General features: G+C 41.9%; 1 protein-coding gene across 1 annotated transcript in view; it reads right to left on the bottom strand.

The window, feature by feature from the left end:
- PIDD1 (p53-induced death domain protein 1) overlaps window positions 1-23,354 on the bottom strand; it is a 1,004,177-nt gene that overhangs the window by 117,973 nt on the left and 862,850 nt on the right. The window contains exon 13 of the mRNA XM_044059769.1: window positions 18,538-18,645. Coding sequence (XP_043915704.1) covers window positions 18,538-18,645 — 108 coding nt within the window. The remainder of the gene's footprint in view (window positions 1-18,537; window positions 18,646-23,354) is intronic.

Raw genomic sequence — 23,354 nt, 5'->3', positions numbered from 1 at the left:
TCTTGCACAATCTTTTCCTCGGTACCTCATCAGAGGGGGCTTCTGGTGATGCCTCCGAGGAACAGGGAGCACCCCCCTGGGGCTGGCTGAGGCAATGGGACTCTACACTTAGGGTGGATCGTGGGAGCAGAAACAGAAAGCGGCCCTTTGGGGGAAGGAGAAGACGCCTCCGATGAAGTAGTGGTCTGTGCAGACAATACCTTCCTCATAAGGTCGAAAGCTCCCGTGCCCCGGGCCGAGGACTCCTCCAGTTCCGCAGAATGCGGAAGCCTCGCCGACACTGGAACCATGGGCTCCGACCCCGAGGACGGAGCTGAACCTATCTGCGCCGAGGCCCCAAGAGGGAGAGTCGAAACCGAAAAATCGGTACGACTCTCGGTCCCGGAACCAAGGAGAGATCTTCGGCTCCGCGACTCCCCTACAGGCTCCGAAGGAGTCAAAGTCAATGGCGCCGATCGCACAATGGACTGATCCGGCACAGAGGGCTCCACTATCATTGGTTCGTCCTCTCCCGGCTCCAAAGACTGGATGAGTCTCGAAGGAGGATCTGTTGGAGACACAGGGAGGCCTTCCAGTTTCGACACCAATTGGGACGAAACCGCAATCAGCTTGGACAGGGCCGTGTTTTCCATTAGTTTTTGTATGACACGATCCACATCAGTATCGGATAATGGTCTGGAAGACCGGGTCGAAGGGGCCAAAGACGGCACTGACCAAAGAATCGACGGTGGATGCAGCTCCGACACCGGTTCCAAGACCTGGGGCTCAGTGAAAGATAACTGTTCGATGCTTGGCCCCGAGGTCTGTGGAACCGGCGAACGAATCTTGGAAGATGAGCTCAGAGCCGATGTCATGGGCTCCAACATCTTCGACTTCGAAGACTTAGAAGCCTGGTCAGACTTCTCCAAGGTCTCCTGGAAGTCAGGCTTAAGTAAGCCCCTGTCAATCAGCTTTCTGCACCTCTCTTTCATGACCCTCCCACTAAAGGAATGGCAGATGGAGCAGTCCTCCTGCAAATGGAGAGGGCCAAGGCAGTAGACGCAGGAAGTGTGATTGTCAGTGATGGACATTTTCTGTCCACACTGACATCTCTTAAAGCCGGATTTGGCTTTCTCCGACATGGTACACAATACAAGTCAACAACACTAAAACAGTGACTATAATAATAGTATAGGTAAATAGCTAGATATAGAATAATAAAGTTAACAGTAACTATATATATAAGAACCACTACACTACAAACACTATATCAACTAACACTGGTAGGACAATGTCAGAGTCCTGACAGAAACAAGTAGGCCGTAGCCCAATAAACCTATGTATGTATATATATATATATATATATATATATATATATATATATCTAAGGGATATCTATCAAAACACACACACGCACTATGTACTACTCTATCTAAGGTAGATTGACAAAAAATGTTTACAAAAATATTGCTTATCTGATCGATAAACTAAATTTCTCTCTCTGGCCCGAGCTCTCCTTGACCGATCTGTTGCAGCGGCAAACTAGATCTGAGGGATAGCAGGGAGGATTATGGGATATAGTCTGGTCTCGAGCTTCTCTAAGATGCAGAGCTTTGCGATGCGGCCGAGAACAAACGGCGAGATTGAACACTTTCACATGGTAATTTGAGCTGTTACCTGCTGTGACTCGTGTATTGTTTCCTTGTTCTAGCCTTTACTTTCTGTATGGGTAGGGGAAGGATTAGGGAGCTGTGACATCACAGCATGGGTGGGTTTTAATGACGGCTGTGGTGATGTCAGTTTGGGGAGGGAACTGGCCAGAAAACTACCTGTATTCACTGGCCTTGACGACATCAATGAATTGGAGACTGCAGCAAGCTTTTCCAGGTTGAGATACAAGTGTTTTGAAAGTGAAACCACCACAGTATGGTAAGGTACTGTTCTAATGGACAAACAGTCGATTTAAAATATTTTAAATGCTGTACTGTTGTTTATTCATAACAGGGACTGTAAGTAGGGAGAAAAGGGACAGAAAAGTTGAGCATTTAATAATAAAATCCCATTGTTGTCCTTTAATAATAAATGGACCAGTTTGAAGCATGAGTGATAAAAAAAAATCCTTGAAAAACACACCAGCAAAAACCAAACAGGAAAAACACAATATCGAGAACTCAGCACAGCTCAGCTTCCAACACCAACAGGCAGGTAGAATCATTTCACATTATTTTATTCTTCTTCTGGTACCTTGGCATTTGTTGTTGTTGTTGTTTGTCTTTTCCCGGTTAGTGGTCGCAACAGCGGAACGCCGGTCCGCTAAGGATTGGTAGTAGATTTTCACGAACGCTGAGTTGCCAGCTCTACGTTCAACCTTCAACAAAGGCACGCCCATTTACTCATGTCTTTCGAACGCCCACCCAACCGTGGGGAGGACATGCAGACTCCACACAGAAGGCACTCCCTGCACTCCAGCCTAGAATCGAACAGGAGAACCTCTTGCTGTGAGGCAACAACGCTACCGCTGCACAACCGTGGATACCATGTACTATTCACAATTCATTAAACTAAGCAGGGTCTAACATCTGTCTAATAATCATTATAAAGACAAAAAATAGTAATTTCCTAGCTCTTCAAACTTTCTGATATCGCAAAATGTTGACAGTAAGCTATTTTAACTGGAAGACTAAAACATTTCAATACTTCCTTGTGAATATATATACTTTTTTACTTTTACTATAGTGTCAAGAACTGTCTTTGAAATCTGTGCATTACTTCACTTCTTTCAAGTCATTCATTTTACAGTTCAGATTATATTTTGTCAGAATGTCAGTAGCATTTCATGGGCACATTTAATATTTAAACTGATATTTTAAATGAATAGCTATCAGTTACCAAGTGAGTTTGTACAAAGTGTGAGGTAACTGCAAAGATAACATGTTGCAAAAAGTAATATGTTTCTTTTCATATGTTCTAGGTAGAATGGGCCTTGCACCTGCCTGGAATAGTTTTGCTATGGTGAGTATAGCAAAGGGTAATAGCCTTAGAAAACCATTTGGAAATACTTAAAAACAACTCAAGAATATAAATTTGAAACAAATGACTAAGACCAACTGACCCAGAATAACGTTTAATGAACTCTAGCACCTCATTAAACATTATTTTTGGGTCAGTTGGTCTTGACCATTTGGAAATAGTCTGTTTTGACAAAGGATGTCCCTTCTTACCTTCACAAGAAATGAACAAACTGATCCAAAGATCTGAAAGATTTAGTTCTGTCACTACAGTACTTGAGTTGTCTGTGAATATCCAAGGTATGGAGTATCCTTTCTCCCTTATTTTCAGGTTCAGGAAAGGAAATGGTGAGATGGACAGCATGGCTTAAAGTAAACTTGGATAACACTGTAGGCATAAAAGGTTCAGTTCTCAAAGAAACCCTGTTCCTATGGCAAATCAGACAGGGTTGGCTCAATATAAGAGCTTGCAATTCAGATACCCTTCCTGCAGAGGTTAGGGCAATCAGTAAAACTGTTTTCCATGTCAAGAACCTCAAATCAGCCCAATTGGCTGGTTCAAATGAAGCAAATGTTACCTTCCCTAACACAAAATGAAGATCCTAATGAGGGACCTTTTATGTAAAACCCCCTTCAAGAACATTTTGACATGAGACTGCATTCACGCTGAAATGGCAGATAAATGAACCTTAACAGAGGAATAACAAAGGCCACAGAATAGTAACTCACATGAATACTGCACAGAGAACAACTAGCGATGAATGGGTGCTGGTTATATTGTTGGCACCAACTAGAGAACCTTTTCCATTTGCTAATATATAATTTTCTAGTAGCAGGCTTTCTTGCCTCCATTAGTATTTGCTGCACATCCTTATTAAACAGGTGTCTAAAAGAAGTTAAAACCCTATCATCCGGGCAGTCAACTGAACTTGATTGATACTGAGTTGTATCAAACACTCCTGATTTTGTGTGAGTAGATCTAGTCTGTGAGGAAGCTTGTGGTGATTGCCCCTGGCCATTTCCAAATAAAAACAGAACCACGGATGCCTGAGCCAGAAAGGAGTCATTACAATCATCTTGAAGGATTCCTTATGAATCTTCAGAAGTACCCTGAATATTAGTGGAGAGGGTGGAAAAGCATGCAGGGACATTCCTGTCAAAGGAAAAGAAAAGGCATCAGTCTTCCAGGTCTTCTTGCATGCAGTCCTGTAACAGAATCTTGTCAGTTGACTGTTCAGAGAAGAGGCAAACAGGCTACTTGAGGAACTCTTCACTGATGGATGAAATCTTGGAAGACTCCCCTGATCTAAGCTCCATTTATGTGGGTCTGCCATGGTCCTGCTCAGCTTGTATGCCACATAATTTGCTCTGATGGAATGCAGGATGCCTGTAGAGTGAGATTGTGCTGTGAAGCTAAATCCAAAGCTAACACGGCTAGTCTGCAAAGGAGGCATGACCTGGTTCCCCCTGACTTATTGATATACCACATGACTACAGTACTGCCTGTAATCACTTGAACAGGTTCTGGGGACCACAGAGGGTCCAGAAAGTGCCATGATCAGGGCAAGCACCTCTTTGATATTTATGTGCTTGCATCAGTCCTTGGTGTCCCACACCACCTGCACTTTTCCCCTTCCTGAAACTTCTCCCCAAACAAAGTCAAAAACATCTGTGGTGACTGACTGCTTTGGAGCAGGGAGGGAGAAAGGATGGGGAGATTTGAATTTAAGGACATCTGCTGTTTCCACCAAAAGTTTCTCTTCTGACAAACCCCAGCACTGGGATTTGAAAAGATAGAGTATGCGGATTCTGGGACCAAAGAGATTCCAGATACTGCCGTAGCTTTCTCATGTGGAGTCTTGGCAAATGAATCATGAGAATGATAAATTCCATGAGAACCGAAATCCAGAGGTATTCCCTCGCAGTGACTGAAGTCTGAGAGGAAAACTTAAGAAACAGATCTAGATAAAGATTATTTTTTCCTGTGGAAGAAAAGCTCTTTCAACTGAAGTGTCTAGTTGACATTCCAGAAACACAATCCTGTGTGAAAGAGTCAAAAAAGACTTTTGAATGTTCTCTTCAAATCCCATCTTCTATAAGAGATCTCTCACCCAACAGAAATATTCCTGACACTTTGAAAAAGACTGCAGAGATAAGCAAGCTGTCTAAATATTGTAGCCTGCAATGGGCTATAACTGAAGCCAGACACTTTGTGAACACTCTTGGTGCAGTGGATAGTCTAAATGTTAAGGCAGAGAACTGATAATGTAATCCAGACACAAGCAAACCTTAAGAAACATCTGAAGTCTGAATGAACAAAGATGTGATGGCAAGCATCTTTTATATCTAGTGTTGCCAGTAACCTAGACAGAGGAAGAAGAGTTAAGTTGTGAACTGACATCATTTTGATTTGGACAATATCACAAACAGGTTTAATAAACAAAATCCAGAACTGGTCTCCAAGAATTTTCTTTCCTTGGGACTAGGAACATCCTTGAATAAAAACCCTTCTCTCCACCTGGGAAGGGAGAACAGGTTCTATCACATCTTGAGACAGCATGTAATGAAGACAGGTGGAACCAAAAGAGTCTGATCTGCAGGACGAGGAATGACCCCCCGGAAAAGTAGGAATTTGCTCGCACTGCCATCTGCAACCCTGATGAATGACTTTCAGGACCTATTTGTCTGAAACTATCTGTTGTCAAAGAGAAAAATAAAGATTCAAACTTTCTGGAAGAAAAAAGGAGCCAGGGTGGGAGGGTTCACAAGGTCTCTTGAATAGTCATTCAGATTTGTTGGACTGGCTTTGGTTTTGAGTGGCTCTAGAGCTCTTTTTGGAATCCCCTTATCACTTCTGCTTAAACATCTGTTTAACTGTATTTTGTTGAGACTGCTTATTCTTTTTGTTTTTCTTTTTGCCAACATTGGATGATGTGAAATAATCTCTCTCTAAAATTTGGAAAAGCAGAGCTGAAAATCTTAGATTCGCTGGCTCAACTTTCTCTTTTCATTACACTTTTTGATCACATCTGCAGCAAAGTGACCAAACACTAAATCTCTATCCAAGGGAGAATTTAAAATCTCATTTTTATCATCATTCCAGGGGGTTCTGAGAATGCAGCCATGCAAACCTCCTCAAAACAGTACAAGAGGCCATTGCTTTGGAAGAAGTACCAACAGTCATACACACACTGTAAACAATAAGTAGTGACCTATGCGATAGAAGTAAAGTACAGTTGTGTGCCTACCATAAATGTAGATGTTCGAGTGTATTCACTTTTGCAGTCATTACACTTGGGTTATCCTGCTGGCAGGCGACCCGTAGTCTGCCCGAGTTCCAAAGTCTTGGTCCGGCGTCAGTTGCTGTCGCCTCTTCCCTGACGTCAGTGCGTCAGAGGTATAAAAGTTGCAACCGATGCCATTTTCTTCAGTTTTTCTTGCCCCAGATGTCAGGTGCCCCCAGATATGAAGGCTGTAAAGATAAAAATATACCAAACAACCATGCATATATCACTACAAACATTTTCTTCTTCTAAAAGCAAATACACCACATAGGTTGTATAGAGTTGAGAAGTACAGAATAGTCCCAGCAAAGAGGGGGATGGTGGGTGGGTAACCAGGACTGCAACAGTGAATACACTCGAACATCTACATTTATGGTAGGTACACAACTGTAATATGTTCATCGTGTTTCACTGTTGCAGTCATTACACTTGGGTAGAATTTTCAAATAGAGGTGCTTAGGATTTCCCTCTCTCTTCCCCCCTTGGCTGACCTGGTGTGACTTAGTTTGAACTCTACAGTTCCCTACAAAACGGTGTCTACAGGACTGCAATCAGTTTCTCTCAACATTTAAACAGATTGAACTCTACAGTTCCCTACAAAATGGTGTCTACAGGACTGCAATCAGTTTCTCTCAACATTTAAACCGATTGCACTCTACAGTTCCCTACAAAACGGTGTCTACAGGACTGCAATCAGTTTCTCTCAACATTTAAACAGATTGAACTCTACAGTTCCCTACAAAACGGTGTCTACAGGACTGCAATCAGTTTCTCTCAACATTTAAACAGATTGAACTCTACAGTTCCCTACAAAACAGTGTCTACAGGACTGCAATCAGTTTCTCTCAACATTTAAACAGAGTAGATTGCACACACAAAAAGCATTTGTTAAGCTTTCACTTACAGTGCTGTGTAATTAAGCAGGTCACCATATTGGTCAGCCATAGGGCTCTTTTTTTCTACTTGAGTGGTTGCCTCCTTCCCCTGTAACTTAAGTAAACTGACTCTTACATTAAGAGCTGTAATACTTACCTTATAGCTTTAGGACACCTTAGGAAACCTTGTAAACTGCAATAGCCCCGCTACGTTTGGGCTTTCTTCGCTCCCCTACCTGCCCCCAATTCCCTCCCGCCCCCAGTACCTCTAAATTTATAGTACTATAGCCACTCCCCCACTTTCTATATCCTATCTGCTTTCATCTAGGATAATTCCACCCACCCCCATTCTACTACCTACATTTTAATAGCATCTATTAGCTTTCATCTGGCATTCTCCCATCCCCATTCCAGTACCTTTACCTCACCACTCTATCTTCTGGTGTTGCATCACCAGGTAAAACAGTTCCTTAACTCACTAGCTGAATCACAGATAATGATATACTCCTCTTTACTACCCCTCTTGTTCACACCATACCTCCTTACCTTGTATGAAAACCAGTTTCTCACGGGATTTCAGGTCCCAAAAGGCCATACTATCACCCCAGCTGTAAATCCTTCCACCTTCAACCATACTTACAGTACCAGATCCTATCCAACATCTTGTTCAGTCTACCAACATCTCAACCCCAGGCACATTAGCTCTAGATCCAAACACTACCACAAACTAACAAACAAATTCCTGAAGTTCATCACCAAGTATAGACTCAACCTAATACTTGGTGGTGATATTCACCCCATCCCTGGCCCACTCACTTCAGATACACATACCCCCTCTACTTGCAATCTAAGCTACAAACCTACAATTAATAGGCCAACTAACTTTCTCCTAGTCTGTCATCTCAATATTAGAAGCATTAATAACAAGGTACATGAATTGCATGCACTTCTGGATGCCCACTCCCTTGAGATTCTCTATTTATCTGAAACCTGGTTAAAACCTAACACTAAAGACAATGAAGTGTTACCACCTGGGTACAACATACACAGGCTGGATCGTGCTTCGAGGAAGGGGGGTTGGGGTAGCTGTACTCTATAAATCTGAGTTGAATGTCACCACAGATGTAATACAACCACCTCAGATTAATAACTCAGAGATTCTTGCCGCCAAATTGCAACTTAATAAAAATAAATGCATTAATATCATCTGTATGTACATTCCCCCAGGTAACAATATATCTATATCTGAAGATATCCTGCACTGGCTATCATGTCACTACCCCCAAGAAACCCTACTACTTGGAGACTTAAACATAGACTGGGGCACCTGTTCCTCAGAATCCCCAACCACCCATATTAACCTGCATGCATTTACAGAAATTATATCCAACCCTACCAGGATAGGTAAACCCAACCAAAAAGAAAGTATACTTGACTGGGTACTCATAAATAGTCAGCCCCAACTGTACACCTCTGGTACCCTCCTTAATGGCTTAAGCGATCACCTTCTCACATATGTAATTAAGCACAAAACCATTAATTCCCAACAACCCTTACACAGAAAGGTTAGAAACAATAAAAACTTTGACCCTGCCAAATTCCAACAAGAACTAAACTCATGTAATTGATCTATTCTAAAACATCTCCCCTTAGAGGAAGCAGTAGCATACTTTAACAACAAATTCCTTGAAATCCTTGATTTGCATGCACCTCTTTGTTCAAAGAGAACCAAGGCAAAAACTGCGCCATGGCTTTCTATAGAGTCGAAACTCAAAATTACCCTTAGAAACAAAGCATGGGCTTTATGGCGTTCTTCTAAAGACCCTCAAGATCACATTAAATACAGGCAATCCAGGAAAGAAACCAAAAAATCAATTTTACAAGACAAAAAAAAATACTACTGTAATTTACAGACAGTAAATCAAAATAACCCTCAGAAGTTTTGGGCAGGTTTAAATAATCTACTATACCCTGGACAAACTTCAACCCCAATCCCTGCTGCTACTACTGATAAAACCCCTGAAGATGTTTCTGATAGTTTTAACCAATTCTTTACTGAGACAATTCAAGCCCTAGCTAGCCAACTACCTCCTGGCTCCCATGGTCCTGAAAGTAGCACCCCTAGAAACCTACTCGTGTTCAGCTTCCAACCAGTCGCCACTTCACTTATCTGTACCTTGATCAAAAAATTAAAACCCACTACACTTTCTGCTGATCAACTCCCTGTCAAGTACCTACAAAAATCAGCTGATGCTATTGCTTACCCTGTCTCAATACTAATCAATCGAACCATAGTAGAAGCTAAAATTCCCACCATCTGGAAAATATCCTATGTAATCCCACTTCACAAAGGAGGCAGTTCTACTGAATTCTCCAATTATAGGCCAATAGCTATACTCTCTCCACTTGCAAAGATTATGGAAAAATGTATTCATAGACAACTCCTGCACCACCTAATCCAGAATCACCTTGTGGCACTCAGCATGGCTTCCGTCCTCATCACAGCACTATTTCAGCCCTCCTACCCTTTACCAACACCATAAACCATAATTGCAACAATAATTATATATCCTCAGCCCTCTTTTTGGATCTTTCCAAGGCATTCAATATGGTTGATCACCAACTTTTAATCCACACCCTGCAAACATTCTGTCTAGATACTGGAGCCCTTCAATGGTTTCAATCCTACCTGAATGGTCGACAGCAGGCTGTCCTCTGGCAGAACAAACTCTCTAACCTTCTACCTAACACCCTTGGAGTACCACAAGGCTCTATACTAGGACCCTTGCTGTTCTCCATCTTCATTAACGACCTTTATACTGTCATCCCAAAAGTCAGCTGTATCCAATATGCTGATGACTCTACTCTGATTTGCTCAGCCACATCTCCAGTAGAGTTATGGTCAGCTACCCAGACCACCTTTAATACAATAGAAAACTGACTTTCTGAACATAGTCTGATCCTAAATCCCAAAAAAACTAAAATGCTGTTATTTTCACCAACACGTAGGTCTACCGCTTTCACCTTTACCATAAAATCAAATGATGGCACAATAATCTCCCCTGACCCATCTACAAAACTATTAGGTGTCATCATAGACAATAATCTAAAATTTGACCTACATGTTAACCAAACTATCAAAACCATCAACAAAAAACTAAGGTTACTTTACAGAATAAAAGCCTTCCTAACCCCTCCAGCTAAAATTGCCATAGCTCGCTCTCACCTTCTTTCAACCCTTCTGTATGCATCCCCTATACTCTCAAATTTAAACAAGACTGTCCTTAACAAAAAAAAATATGTAATGCTGGTATTATATAATGCTGTATCTGCTTAACCTTGGAGCTTTTCTCCCCAGGCCTCCGCTGAAAATGGACATGCATCCAGTCAGACTATCTCGGTCAACAAATGTAAAATAAAATAAATAAATAAATAGAATCCCAAAGCTGAGGTAGGGTGGCTGGGCCTATATTGGATTTGGCGAGGCTAACAAGCCCTGCAGAACTGCAGTGGCAAAGCCTGCTTTGGATTTGGAGTAGAAAGGTAGGTGGTAGTGCTTGGTAAAAGTGTGCACTGAGCTCCAGGTTGCAGCTTCTAATATGTCTTTGGTTGGTACCCCTCTGAGGACAGCTGCTGAAGTGGCTGCTGCTCTGGTAGAATGAGGCCTAATGCCCTTAGGCACAGATTTGCCATGTTGTGCATAACAGAAGCGGATACAGTGTCCTATCCATTTGGAGATTGTCTGCTTTGTAATAGGTTTTCCTGGTGATCCTGCAGCATATGCTACAAACAGTTGCTCAGTTTTTCTGAAAGCTTTTGTTTTGTCCAAGTAAAATCGTAGCTGCCTGTGTATATCCAAAGAGTGCAGAAGTCTTTCCCCTTTATTCTGGGGATTTGGGTAGAAAGTAGGCAAATGAATAGTTTGGTTTAAGGCCACATTGGAGACCACTTTTGGCATGAATGTTGGGTTCGTCCTTAGAGAAACCCTGTCCTGGTGAAAAATAAGGAAAGGTTCCACAGCCATCAATGCCTGTAACTCTGAAACTCTTCTTGCTGAGTTTATTGCTAGGAGCAGAGCAGTTTTCCATGACAAGAATTTTAGATCAGCTGTGCTGGCTGGTTCAAAAGGAGGCAGTGTTAGTTTTTCTAAAACAAAATTGAGGTCCCAAGTAGGTACTGGTGCTCTCCTAGGGGGTCTTATATTCTTTGCCCCTCTGAGGTACTGTCGTAGTAGAGGATGTGAAAAAATAGGAGGGTCCGTATTGTAATGAGCTGAAATGGCAGAGGCATGGATTTTAATAGAAGAAAAAGATAGGCCTTTGTCCAACGTCTCAGTCAGGTATTGTAAAATCTGAGGCATATTAGGGACCAGTGGGTCGAGCCCTTGTGCCTGGTTCCAAGCACAGAATCTCTTCCATTTTTCCGCATAAGATTTCCTAGTGCTGGGTCTCCTGGCTTCCAAAATTACATCCATAACAGCTTTAGAGAGAGGTGCAGTCTGAGTGGCTACATTATCTGCCATGCTGCCAGGTTTAAGATTTTCAGTTGACTGTGCAGAATCTGATTGTTTTGCTGCGTCAGAAGATGAAGGATTTGAGGCAGAGGCCAAGCCGGGCTTTGGGACAAAATCTTTAGGATTGGGTACCAGTGCTGGCGTGGCCAGTCTGGTGCAATCAGAATCATTTTTGGCCTCTCTTGTCTGACTTTTAGAAGCACCTTGGTGAGAAGAGGCATCGGAGGGAAGGCAGAGACTGTCAGGTTTTTCCAGTTGAAAGATAGAGCATCCACTTTCCATGCTTGAGAGTGATAAGTCCTTGTGCAAAATTTCTGTAATTGGCAATTGTGAGGGGAGGCAAATAGATCTATGCCTGGGCGTCCCCATTCCCTTGTTATCTTGTTGAACACTTGTGGATTTAGCTTCCATTCATGAAGATCCATGAGATTTCTGCTTAGTTCGTCTGCCAGTGTATTTTTTGTTCCTGGCAGGAATTGTGCTTGCAGATGCACCTGGTAAGTCAGTGCTGTGTTCCACAAAGTCATGGCTTGTCTGCATAGGGGGTAGGAATGTGAGCTCCCTTGCTTGTTTATGTACCACATAACTCTGGTATTGTCCATCTTTATTAATAATTGTCCTGGATGTATTAGGTCCTTGAAGGCTGTGAGGGCATTCTGTGCAGCTAGCATCTCTTTATGATTGATGTGAAGATGCATTTGTTCCTTGGGCCACATGGCCTGAATACGTTTTCCTGCCATATGTGCTCCCGAGGCGTAATCCGATGCATCCATTGTTATTGTCTGCCTGACTGTAGGTAAGGTGAAAGGCTGTCCCTTGTTGTAGTGACAGGCCTGGGACCACCATCGAAACTCCTGTTGTAGGCAAGGAATCAAGGTTATGATTGTCTCTAGGCTGTGACAATGTTGAGTCCAAACACTTTTTAGATACCATTGTAGTTTCCTCATATGCAGTTTGGCATATGGAATTAGTAGAATGCAAGATGCCAAGAAACCCAGGGCCTGCAGAATTTTTCTTGCAGGGAGCTGGGTCTTTGTTGCCATCATTTGAAAGTAATGAGTCAAGTTGCCTTTGTTTGTCTGGCGTGAGATAAGCCATCTGGGTAGCTGTAATATAAGCTTGCACCCAGGAATACACTAGTTTTGATTTCTTTTCGTTTACTGTGTACCCTAGGCAAATTAGTAATCTTTTTACAAACTCCAGGTGCTTTAGAAGAATGTCCTTGCTCTCTGCTTAAATAAGGTAGTCGTCCAAGTAGGGATATATCTGAATTCCTTTTTGTCTGCAAAATGCAATTACTGGGGCCAGGCATTTTGTGAAGACCTTGGGCGCAGTAGATAAGCCAAAGGGCAGTGCAGAGAATTGGTAATGCATTGAGCCTGTTATAAATCTGAGGTATCTTCTGCACGATTGTCTGACTGGGACGTGCAGGCATGCCTCCTTGAGATCCAAAGTAACTAGCCAAGCCTCTTTGCCCAGCATGGGCAAGAGTTGTTGTAGTGTTAACATTTTGAATTTTGGAACATCCAGGAAAGTATTTAGGATTGACAGGTCCAGTATTGGTCTCCATGCTTTGTCCTTTCTGGGTACTAGGAAAAGTCATGAGTAAAATCCTTGGCCCTGTTCTTCTTGTGGAACATTTTGAATAACTCCCATATCCCTAAGAGCTGCAATCTGTTTTTGTGCCTCTGCCCATTGGCTTTGTGGCAGGTTTGGCATACCTTTTGGTTTTGGAAGCGTGTGGAAGTGGAACCTGTACCCTTGAGAAACTATATTCAACACCCATTGGTCTTGGGTGATCATGTGCCAATTTTTTGAGAAAAGTGCTAGCTTTCCCCCTAGGGGTGCTGTCAACTGGTAAGAGCTTGGCATTTGCAGAGGGAAGTCATTGTGACTGTTTCCTATAAGGTTGCGATTTGTCTTCTCCTACTTTGGGGGCTGAAGCATCCCATTGTTTAGGTCTGTAGGAGCCTTGGGGCTGACATCTGCCTCTTGGGCGTCTGTATCTGCCTCCTTGTGGTCTGTCTGACACTGGAAAGGACCAATTTTTTAAAGGCCAGTTCCTGCTAAATCTAGGTGGCTGAACCTGTAAGAAATCTTTCACAGTTTGCATTGACTTTGCTTTATCCTCCATTTTCTTTAAAACCTCTTCTGCCTTAACACCAAACAAAGTATCATGCTGAAGTGGAGCATCCAATAATTTCATTTTAACATGGTCAGGTAAACTTTGTTCTTTCAACCAAGCATGTCTTCGAATAACTGAGCCTGTAACTGCGGCTCTACAAGAAGCCTCTAATGAATCAAAACCACATTGCAGAGTATGCTTTCCCACTTGTTCAACTGCATGCAATAAATCCTGCATTTCTTTACAGTCAGGACCTTCTATATTTGTAACCATTTTCTGCTTTAACAATGACACGAGATACTGCTGATATTTAAGCATGTTAAACTGACAGTTTAAAGCTCTTACAGCTAAAGTAGCAGAAGTGTAAACTTTTGTCCCCCATCTGTCCAGAGCTCTGGAATCCCTATCTGAGGGGACAGGATTTTTGGCAGTGGAAGCATTAACCCCTTTTGGACCATGAAAAATAGTTTCTGGGTCCGCAGCGGGGTTTTTGTAAAGAAATTTATGATAGTCTGGGACCCTGTAGTACCTGTCTGGCTTTACTGGTGCAGGGGGTAAAGAATCTGGAGACAAACTGGATTCAGAAAAAAACATCATCAACAATATCAAGCACAGGGAGGATAGCCAAGGGCCTGTGCTGAGGCAATAGAAGGAAATCTCTAAGCCTTTTCTTGGATTCTGAGTAATCCTGGCTCTCCCAATGTAAATGCTCCCTCATGGTGTGCAGGGTTTCCCCAAAAGAGTAATCCTCAGGTGGTGAGGCTGAAGGAATGGACTCTTCAGCATCAGAGTCCTCATAGGGAGGGAGAGAATAGCCCTGGTCAGATGAAGAATCAGAAGAAATGGAAACCTGATCAGCGGAATCATAATCAGTGTCTTGCCTAGGCCTTTTGTCAGGAGGGGGATGGGAGCCCCTGATTAAAGTAATAAGGTCTTTGGCCATTTTAAGCATCTGTTTCTTAGGCATGGATGACTGTTCTGGAGAATGCTGCACTTGTTTCTTGGTCTTTAATGGTGTTTTAGACTTTGCCTTTGCTGCTGTAGTAGCTTTGATTGTAAGCTGTGAAGGTCTGAAAACACCCTCAGAAGCCGGTGCCTGCTCAGCGGCTGCGGACCCATCTGAGGGTATATTTTCCGTAGGCCCAATACCTTCAGTTTCCACAGGCCTCGGTGTTTCCTCGTGGCTGTCGGTTGCGGCCTGTGGCTCTGAGGTAGCGGGTGCCAGGGGCTTGCGAAAGCGCCTCACTGAGAACCGGCGACTGGCCTAGAAGAGGCTTCGTCGTCGGTTTTGGACCTACCGACCTCGGATGCCTGTCTTTCTTTGTCTTTGTGTTTTTTATACATTCCGGTCATCGGTTGTTCCAACGGCATTATGTAATTAAATCTTCGTCCAAAATAATGTAAAGCAAAATCAAACCGACATTTAATAGTGCGTTTATTAAATCTAGCACAAAACTGACAACTAGTGACGTCGTGGTCAGGGCCTAGGCAAGGAATGCAGTAAGAGTGAAAATCCTTATGAGGTATTTGCTTCCCACAAGAAATACAATTATTAACTTTTACTGACATTGGTCTGGAGGAAGAAAAAGTTTCCCCAACGGGGTACTTAGCTTTATTGAAGACTTCGGTTCTGAAATTCAATTTTGAAAATCTCAGGAGTCGGTTGACCTGCACTTGCAAACTGCTTATGTTTTGGGCACCGTGCAGCAAGAAAGACTGAAGAAAATGGCGTCGGTTGCAACTTTTATACCCCTGGCGCACTGACGTCAGGGAAGAGGCGACAGCAAGAAAGACTGAAGAAAATGGCATCGGTTGCAACTTTTATACCCCTGGCGCACTGACGTCAGGGAAGAGGCGATAGCAACTGACGCTGGACCAAGACTTTGGAACTTGAGCCGACTACAGGTCGCCTGCCAGCAGGATAACCCAAGTGTAATGACTGCAACAGTGAAACATGATGAACATCTAAATTATTTGAAGATTTCGCTCCACAAGAAGAAACTACAGATAAAATATTCCTCATCATTTCACAATCTGTCAGAACAAATGTTAACATACGGGTCCGACAGTTCAAAATTCTGAAAATTAAATTTTCAGAAGTATACACTATTTTCTATATCTATCAATAACTTTCTTATCCTTATCAGAAACAGTAGGATTGGAATTAACTAAGTGCTTAGCAGCAGTGGGATCAACTAAAGATATAGCCGCAGGATCAGATTTAGGAACAGTGAATAAAAATGTAAAAAAAAAAAAAATTGATGAGCTTTTATACATCCTGTCTGTATTTTTAGGGGCACCTGGCTGAATATCAGGAAAACTGTAGGCAGTAACACACACACATCCTCTAGGTTCTGGAAAATCCTTCTCTAACAACTCATAGCATTTTCTGATTGAGTAAATCCCTAAAAGTTCCCTACTAAAAACATTGAAATAGTCTAGAAAATAGAACAGAAAACAGAAACTTCAGGAAAATCAAATCATCTCTCATCTAAGTCTGAATCAGAGAATCAAAGAAAGAAAACCCCCTGCTACTGTTCAGATTCAGAATCTTGAATCACTTCAAGAAAACAGGAATCTCTCTTTCTTTTACCAGAAACTACTTTAGAAGAAGGGTCAATAGCTTGAATTAAACACTAAGCCAGACCCAGGAAATTACTCTTATCCAAAGAAAATTGAGTAGATGATGCATGCTTGGTTTTCCATTTCCTTTTGACAGGAATAATGGGGCCAACAGTGTTACTAATGGCGGCCGCAGCTTCCCCAGGGACTGGCACAAAATTTTGACACAACAGGGAACCCATCCCTGTTCCATCTCCCACGACTGACGAGAGTGGTTCTCCCTTGCCCACTGAGGGGAACCCCACAGCCACAGAGGAAGTGGCTAACCCCTGATCCATAGTGGCTGTAGGTGGTGCATCAGAGAGATCCAGCGTAAAGGAAGAATGGTCTGACATAAAACAAATTGCCAAAGCAGAGTCACCCACCTGTGGCTAAGGCAAAATGCTAGCCTGCTATGGTGGGAAAGGCTGTTTGCATATTTTTTTTCTTTTTGTGGCAGAAGGACCAACCATGTTCTATGGTCAAGCCGAAAATGGTGTTTCTTTCCAGTGGAAGACAAGCAGCAAATTCTTGTAAACACTACCAGTCCACAAATGTTACTTTTTGACAGTAAAAATCTGTAAAAAGCACTTTAAAACACTATGCCAGTCTCATAAAAGTAAAATAAACACAATTCATACAGAGAAAAAAAAAACTGTTTTCAGTTAGTTTACACCACTTTTAAGCTGACAGAAAAAACAAGTTCTCCGTTTAAAAGCATGTTACAGTCTCAAGACAGTCGGTTAAAACACAACGCTCCTAACTTTAAAATAACTTTCCTGAAGAAGAAGAAGATAAACAGCAAGAAAATTAAGACAATGGAAGTTTTTTCTTCCTTAAAAGGGAACTTATCTGCCCAGCAAAGGAAAGCACAAACTGACCACTGATCCTCGAACGCTTCAGAGGTGAGTACTCTTCAGTGGCAGTAAAGCTTTGAAGACCTTTACACCCACACATGCCTTTTATTCAGCTCAGCATGAGCCACCTGATAGTTTGGATGAGTGAAAGGTGTCCTGAAGCTTTGGAAGCTGGTCAGCTGTTATATCCTTGGAAGGATATAACCCAGCTAAGGCTACTGCAGCATTGATCAACAAGATGAACATCCACATACACTGTCTCTGTGTGCTGCTTATTAAACCTTCTGACTAGATACACATCACGCCATCATCACCTGGACCTCCCTCTCTCACTCCTCAAAAAAACAGTCCCACTTAACTTGAACAAATATAGTACTTCTCTGTCAATATTGAGAAAAAATGTGGTTCTCTGTACTAAACGTGAACATACCTGACAAATAACATTTGTTTACTCTGTGATAACCTGTCATTTTGATAGCACTTTTAGTTTTATCACAACAAAACTTTTGTGATGGGAGAGAGGTAATTCTGAACTTTGCACACTGAGTTATGAAAACTCTCCCAAACATTACACTGGTAACAGAATATGAGAAAAAGGTTAATTTTCTGATGTTTTTTTAAGTATAAAACATAGTTTCTCTGCCTTGAGATCAATGAATACCAAATAGGTTTGGACTCTCCCATAACCCTGAAATGGATTAAACAGAGAAATGCAGAATGAATGCATGAATTCAAAAAAAAAACCTTTTCAAGTTATACTTCATAATACTTTACAGCAAATCAGTTTCCTTTCTGCAACCAGATGCAAGTACGCAGCTTTGGTAGCACATAACAAAACTATAAAGTTTAAATACAAATAAAATATTACATAAGGCATTGATATGAAGGTACTACCATATCATTGTAAGATGAATTTCAGAAATGAACTTCTGAAATGCTCCAGAAAACATATTCTCTCAGAAAGCTAATTTACGGACAGTAAGGGCATTCTAAGTCAATCCACTGAAATCTCACTACAGAGAAAGGCAAACCCGAATAATGAATACAGTCACTGCCTGGATGAGGTTTTCAAGATATACTTTATTGAAAAGGTCACATTCAACAAGAATGCATGTTGTCAATATGGAGAAAACTAAACCTCAGAAAGTCAATGCTTGGCAAGCATCTGACCCCGGGGTATGTACGTAAATGTTGATGATATTTATCCTTTACGCTGGTCAGTAAATGTTTACCTGTCTCTCACAACAAGGTTAATACAGGGACACATTCTGTCATATATCTGCACTGTTACTTACTGGCAATTTAAGAAGCAGTGTGGCCATCCACTGAGAATCTGGACCCTTCCTCCTTTTAACAGCATCTTCAGGTACACCTTCAGGAATAGCTCCTCTATAAAAGGAAACCTAGGAAAAAGAGTCACAGTGGCATGCACATTAGGTATCCTGGTTGCCAGTAAAATGTTTGTGTAAGCAAGCATGTGTGATAGAGATCAGGTAATTGTTCTCTATGTGACGTTTTCCTCTACACTTGACAAACACAATCACTAACAGACAACACATTGAAAAACGCATCTAATGCTGACTGCAAAAATATCTGCATTCAAAACAATTTCATCTTTTACTTTAAAATACATCATCAATAGTATCTGCTAACAGAACAACTTACATTCTAAGCAATAAGGCTTTATAAAGTCTGTACTATTCAGTGGTTCTTGGTTCATTTATACAAAGTACTTTTATTGAATAATCTCACTTTCATAAGCTGTTTAAACTATGCTGCTGTATCCATATCGTTAAGTCTATTTGTGGTAACATTTTGTATCTTTTAAGTTTGCTTGTAGTAGCATTTAACTCTAGACACTCCTTTTCTGTGCTTTTACATTAGGAGGACCAGGATTATTCATCTAATGGCCGTAGGTGTTTACCTGATCAGTCTGCGCTGGGAAGTACACAGAAGGGCTCTAAGTATTCTTTTGCACTTTTCTTATATACTGTAACTGTACTTCAGCAGTTTCAAAAGAAAAAAAATACTGTCTGCTGCTGCTATAAGTGGTTAACTGCACTGTACTACATTGCATGCTAGTTGTAGGGGGTAGGGCTGTTGATGGTAGTTTGTGTGGTCTTGTTACACTTGGGCTCCAAACCAGCTATTCTCCATTAAGATAATGTTTTTTCTGCACCCTTGTGGCAGAAGTGTGATGATCTAACCTGTCTGAGCTTTTAGATTGATGGTGGAAGGCTTATTGTGTGCTTTACTGATTGATAGTTAGCTTAAACTTGTTTCTCTTTGCTCATATTTAAGCCTTGGGTTTGTGTGGTGCTACTCTTCTCACAGCAGCAGTTAGCAGTGCCCTGTAAAGACACAAAACCCTAGAAGCTCAGTTTTTCCATAAACAGCTGTCAATGAAACTCTTTCCAGCTTTTCTGCTGCTCTAGGAGCAACTCAGTTACGCAAAGAGCAGCGTTGCCTTACTGATCAACCCTAGCCTACACAAAGTACAGATCCCTCTTGTAGTCTTGGCAGTACCAGCACAGTCCAATCAAATTAACCAATTCCCTTCCCTAATAAAACATACAGTAAAAGCCTGTTATCATCGATGGGCAGTTTCCCATCATCTCTCTGGCCAGCCTGATAGACATGGGCATCCTGGGGCAATGTAGCAGCTGTCTCACGTATACTGACAACCACTTACTCCTGAAACAAACAAATACTTCATGTGAGAGATGTAGTTACACAATGAAACTGGAGGCAAGACTCTCACATAAGGATAAATCGAATGCCAAATAGGTTGCCAGCACACAAACACACTTCCCACACTAAATAAGGACATGACACATAAGCCCACATATGCAGAGGTACTCACTAGTAACTTACCAAATGATCAGGGGCTTCCCAAATAGAAACCACTTATACACTTAATTAAAAAAAAACTACTATAGTACATAATAACACATACACCTGTGCCTCAACAAATAAGTCCATAAGGTTTAAAACCACAAAACTTAGTGTATTGGTCACAGATGATTCCATTGTGAGATACACAGACATTCCCCTCACCAGGCTGGATAAGCAGCGGGTTACAGCTAGCTGCCCGTCAGGTATCAGGATCCATCAAGTCACTCAAGTCATGCAACCAGAAGTACCAGCATGACTCCATCATAGTCCATGTGGAGGTCAATGACTTGAGACTTACCTCAGTGAATTATATGAAAAGACACATGACTAAGATTCTCAGATTATGTGTCACAGACAGATATAAGTCTAGCCTTTAGCAGCATTCTACCTTCTCCAAGAAATACAAACAAAAAATGATTGACTTTTAACAATTGGCTTTGCTTCTGGTGTCTGTGAAGATTGGTAGACAGGCCACACTGCTTTGCCAGAGATGGTCTACATCTGTCTCCTCTAGGCATTTGGTTACTGGCAAAGGCATAAGCCACACCTAATGTGCCTTTTTTTAGGCAGTGTCAAAATAAACAACCTCTCAACATAACAAAATCCTCTCTAGATAAACTCAAGGTACTGCTGCTTAACGCTAGGAGTCAAAATGGGAAACTGCACTCCCTGCAAGCATTCCTCAATATGGAAGATGCTGACATCTGTGCAGTCACCGAGACATGGTTCAAAGGCATGGAATGCACCCCACTGTGCAGGGCTACAATGCCCTCTGTTCATACAGGCCACAAATTGAGAGTGAAAAAACCAAATGAGGAGGTATATCCATCTTCATTAAGGATAAGTACACCTCAAGAAAGGCCAAACAATATGAATCTCTTGAGCTACTCCATGCCCAATTAACTATAGGCAAAGCCCCCTAGTACATCATAGCTAGCTAGCTATAGGCCCCCAAGAAACAGGAAAAGTATATCGCATTCCTGGACTTACCGGAGTCACTTGCTATACAGCCCATCACCTTACTCACTGGTGATTTTAATTATCCTACCATCGACTGGGAAGCATACACGACCACAAACACGTTGACTCAGAAGTTCTTGGACTTTGTCAATGCAAATGCTTTGGAACAGCTGATCAGCACACCCACAAGAGGGTCAAATTTCCTGAACATAGTACTCATAAACATGGAGGGTACTGCAACCCACCCACCCCACTGTGTTATGTCCTCCCTGGTAAGATCAGATCATAAATCAGTCTCTTTCAATGTAATTATAAGACCAGATACCCCATCAAGCTCAAAAATGCTTAGGAATTCTTCAAAGACAAATTACTTCCTAAGTGATGGTTTAAGAAATTTCAATGACCCCTTGAACGCAGATAACAAGGACTCCTATGTAAAGGTGGACACCATAACCCTGTATAACCAGTTAAGTCGTTGTTTAGAATCAGCTGTACCTGGCTGGATTAAAACCAGGTCTAGCCAAAAAACAAGCCATCCTGGTGAACACCCAGTATAAACAGGGTATACAAGAGAAAGAAATGAATATTCAAGAAAAAGAGGGAACTGGCTCAGCAGAGAAAGAAATCCCTCTCTAGCTTAAACAAAAGAAATTGGAGATCTTGTCAAGTCCTCCATAGTTAATTACGAAGTAAAAATAGCCTCCCTAACTAATGATAATCACAAGGCATTCTTTAACTACGTCCGAAATCCAAAAGGAATACCTAGCTATACACTGAGCTGGTTATGGATGGCACCATCCATACTTAACTGGAGGTAATAGCCAACCTAGCAGCTGATAGATTTAGAGCACAACTAACACCCCATCCCCTCCAGTTATCCCCAAAAGTATACCTGCCACCATTCCTCAGTCTACTATCTCAAGAGAGCAGGTCATCTTGATGCTCTACAAGGCCAAAAACATGGCATCAATGGGACCAGACAGCATCCCAGGTTGCCTTTTAAACAACTTAAAACATGACCTAGCAGACCCACTTGGATCCCTGTTTAAACTGGCTATGTTCCAGCGGAATGGAGGACAGCAAAAGCAATTCCTTTGCACATTAACTGACCCTGGAAATTATAGGCCTATAAGCTTGACTAGCCTCATCTGCAAGGCCATGGAAATAATCATTACGGACCTTATTAACAAGGACATAGGTAATCTCCAAACTCTGGAACCCAGTTCGGATTTGTTAAAGGCAGCTCATGCCTGTTAAACATGGTAGACTTCTTTGAGAAAGTCACCAAGGCCCTGGACGAGTTATCTTGGCCTAGCCAAGGCATTTAATACAATCCCCACTCAGGTATGAGAGAAAAACTCTCCCAACTGGGAAGTAACTCCTGCATTACCAGATGGGTAGCCAACTGGCTTACTGACAGGATATATACTGTGAAAGTGGGTGACTTCACCTCTAGGAAAAGACCAGTCACCAGTGGCATACCACAGGGTTCTATTCTGGGTCCCTTACTGTTTGAAAGTATTTCTCAGAAGTCCAGGCAAACTTGGATGGCCCGTGGCTGGCCAAGTTCACTGACGATTGCGAATTGGGAGCAATCATTGATACCTCCAATAATGTAAACGTACTGCAGACAGGGTTAACATACAAAAATGATTAGTGCCAAAACCACGGATTAAAGCTAAATAAAAAAATGCATTATTATTTCCTTTGGGAAATCTGACATCCCTGCTAATTACATTATAGATAGCACCTCCCCCTAGTGTAGAACCAGTGGTATGTGATCTGGGTATTCAGGTTGACCACCACATATCCACAGTAGTAATATCCACAGTAGTAAGGAAACCCTTCTATGTGCCACATCTTACAAGTAAAGGCATCGCATCTAAATCTATGGATGTTGTAATTCCATTATACTTGGTCATCATCAGACCAAAATTGAGTACAATGCTCCCTTTTTCATGTACCTCACCATACACCTGTAACAACTGGAGAGACCACACAAGTTTCTCACCAAGAAATTACAGGGTACAAAATACAAGTCTTATGCAGAAAGACTGAAAGCCCTGTCACTATATTCTGTCTCCTACAGGTTGCTAAGGGGTGACCTCTGCCTGGCTTACAGGGCAGTCTTTGACCCAGCTTTGATGGAAATTTAGTAGTTATGTATTTACCATAACTTGGCATCTGTGTTGTCCATTTTCATTCTTCCTCACTATTGGGTCTGGGATCTGATTCAGCCGCATTGTACAGACTTGGA

This window comes from Protopterus annectens, chromosome 17.part0, assembly GCF_019279795.1.
Source record: "Protopterus annectens isolate FY-2018-M chromosome 17.part0, PAN1.0, whole genome shotgun sequence".
In the NCBI taxonomy this organism is placed as follows: domain Eukaryota; kingdom Metazoa; phylum Chordata; order Ceratodontiformes; family Protopteridae; genus Protopterus; species Protopterus annectens.
This window is presented reverse-complemented; position numbering and strand designations above follow the sequence as displayed.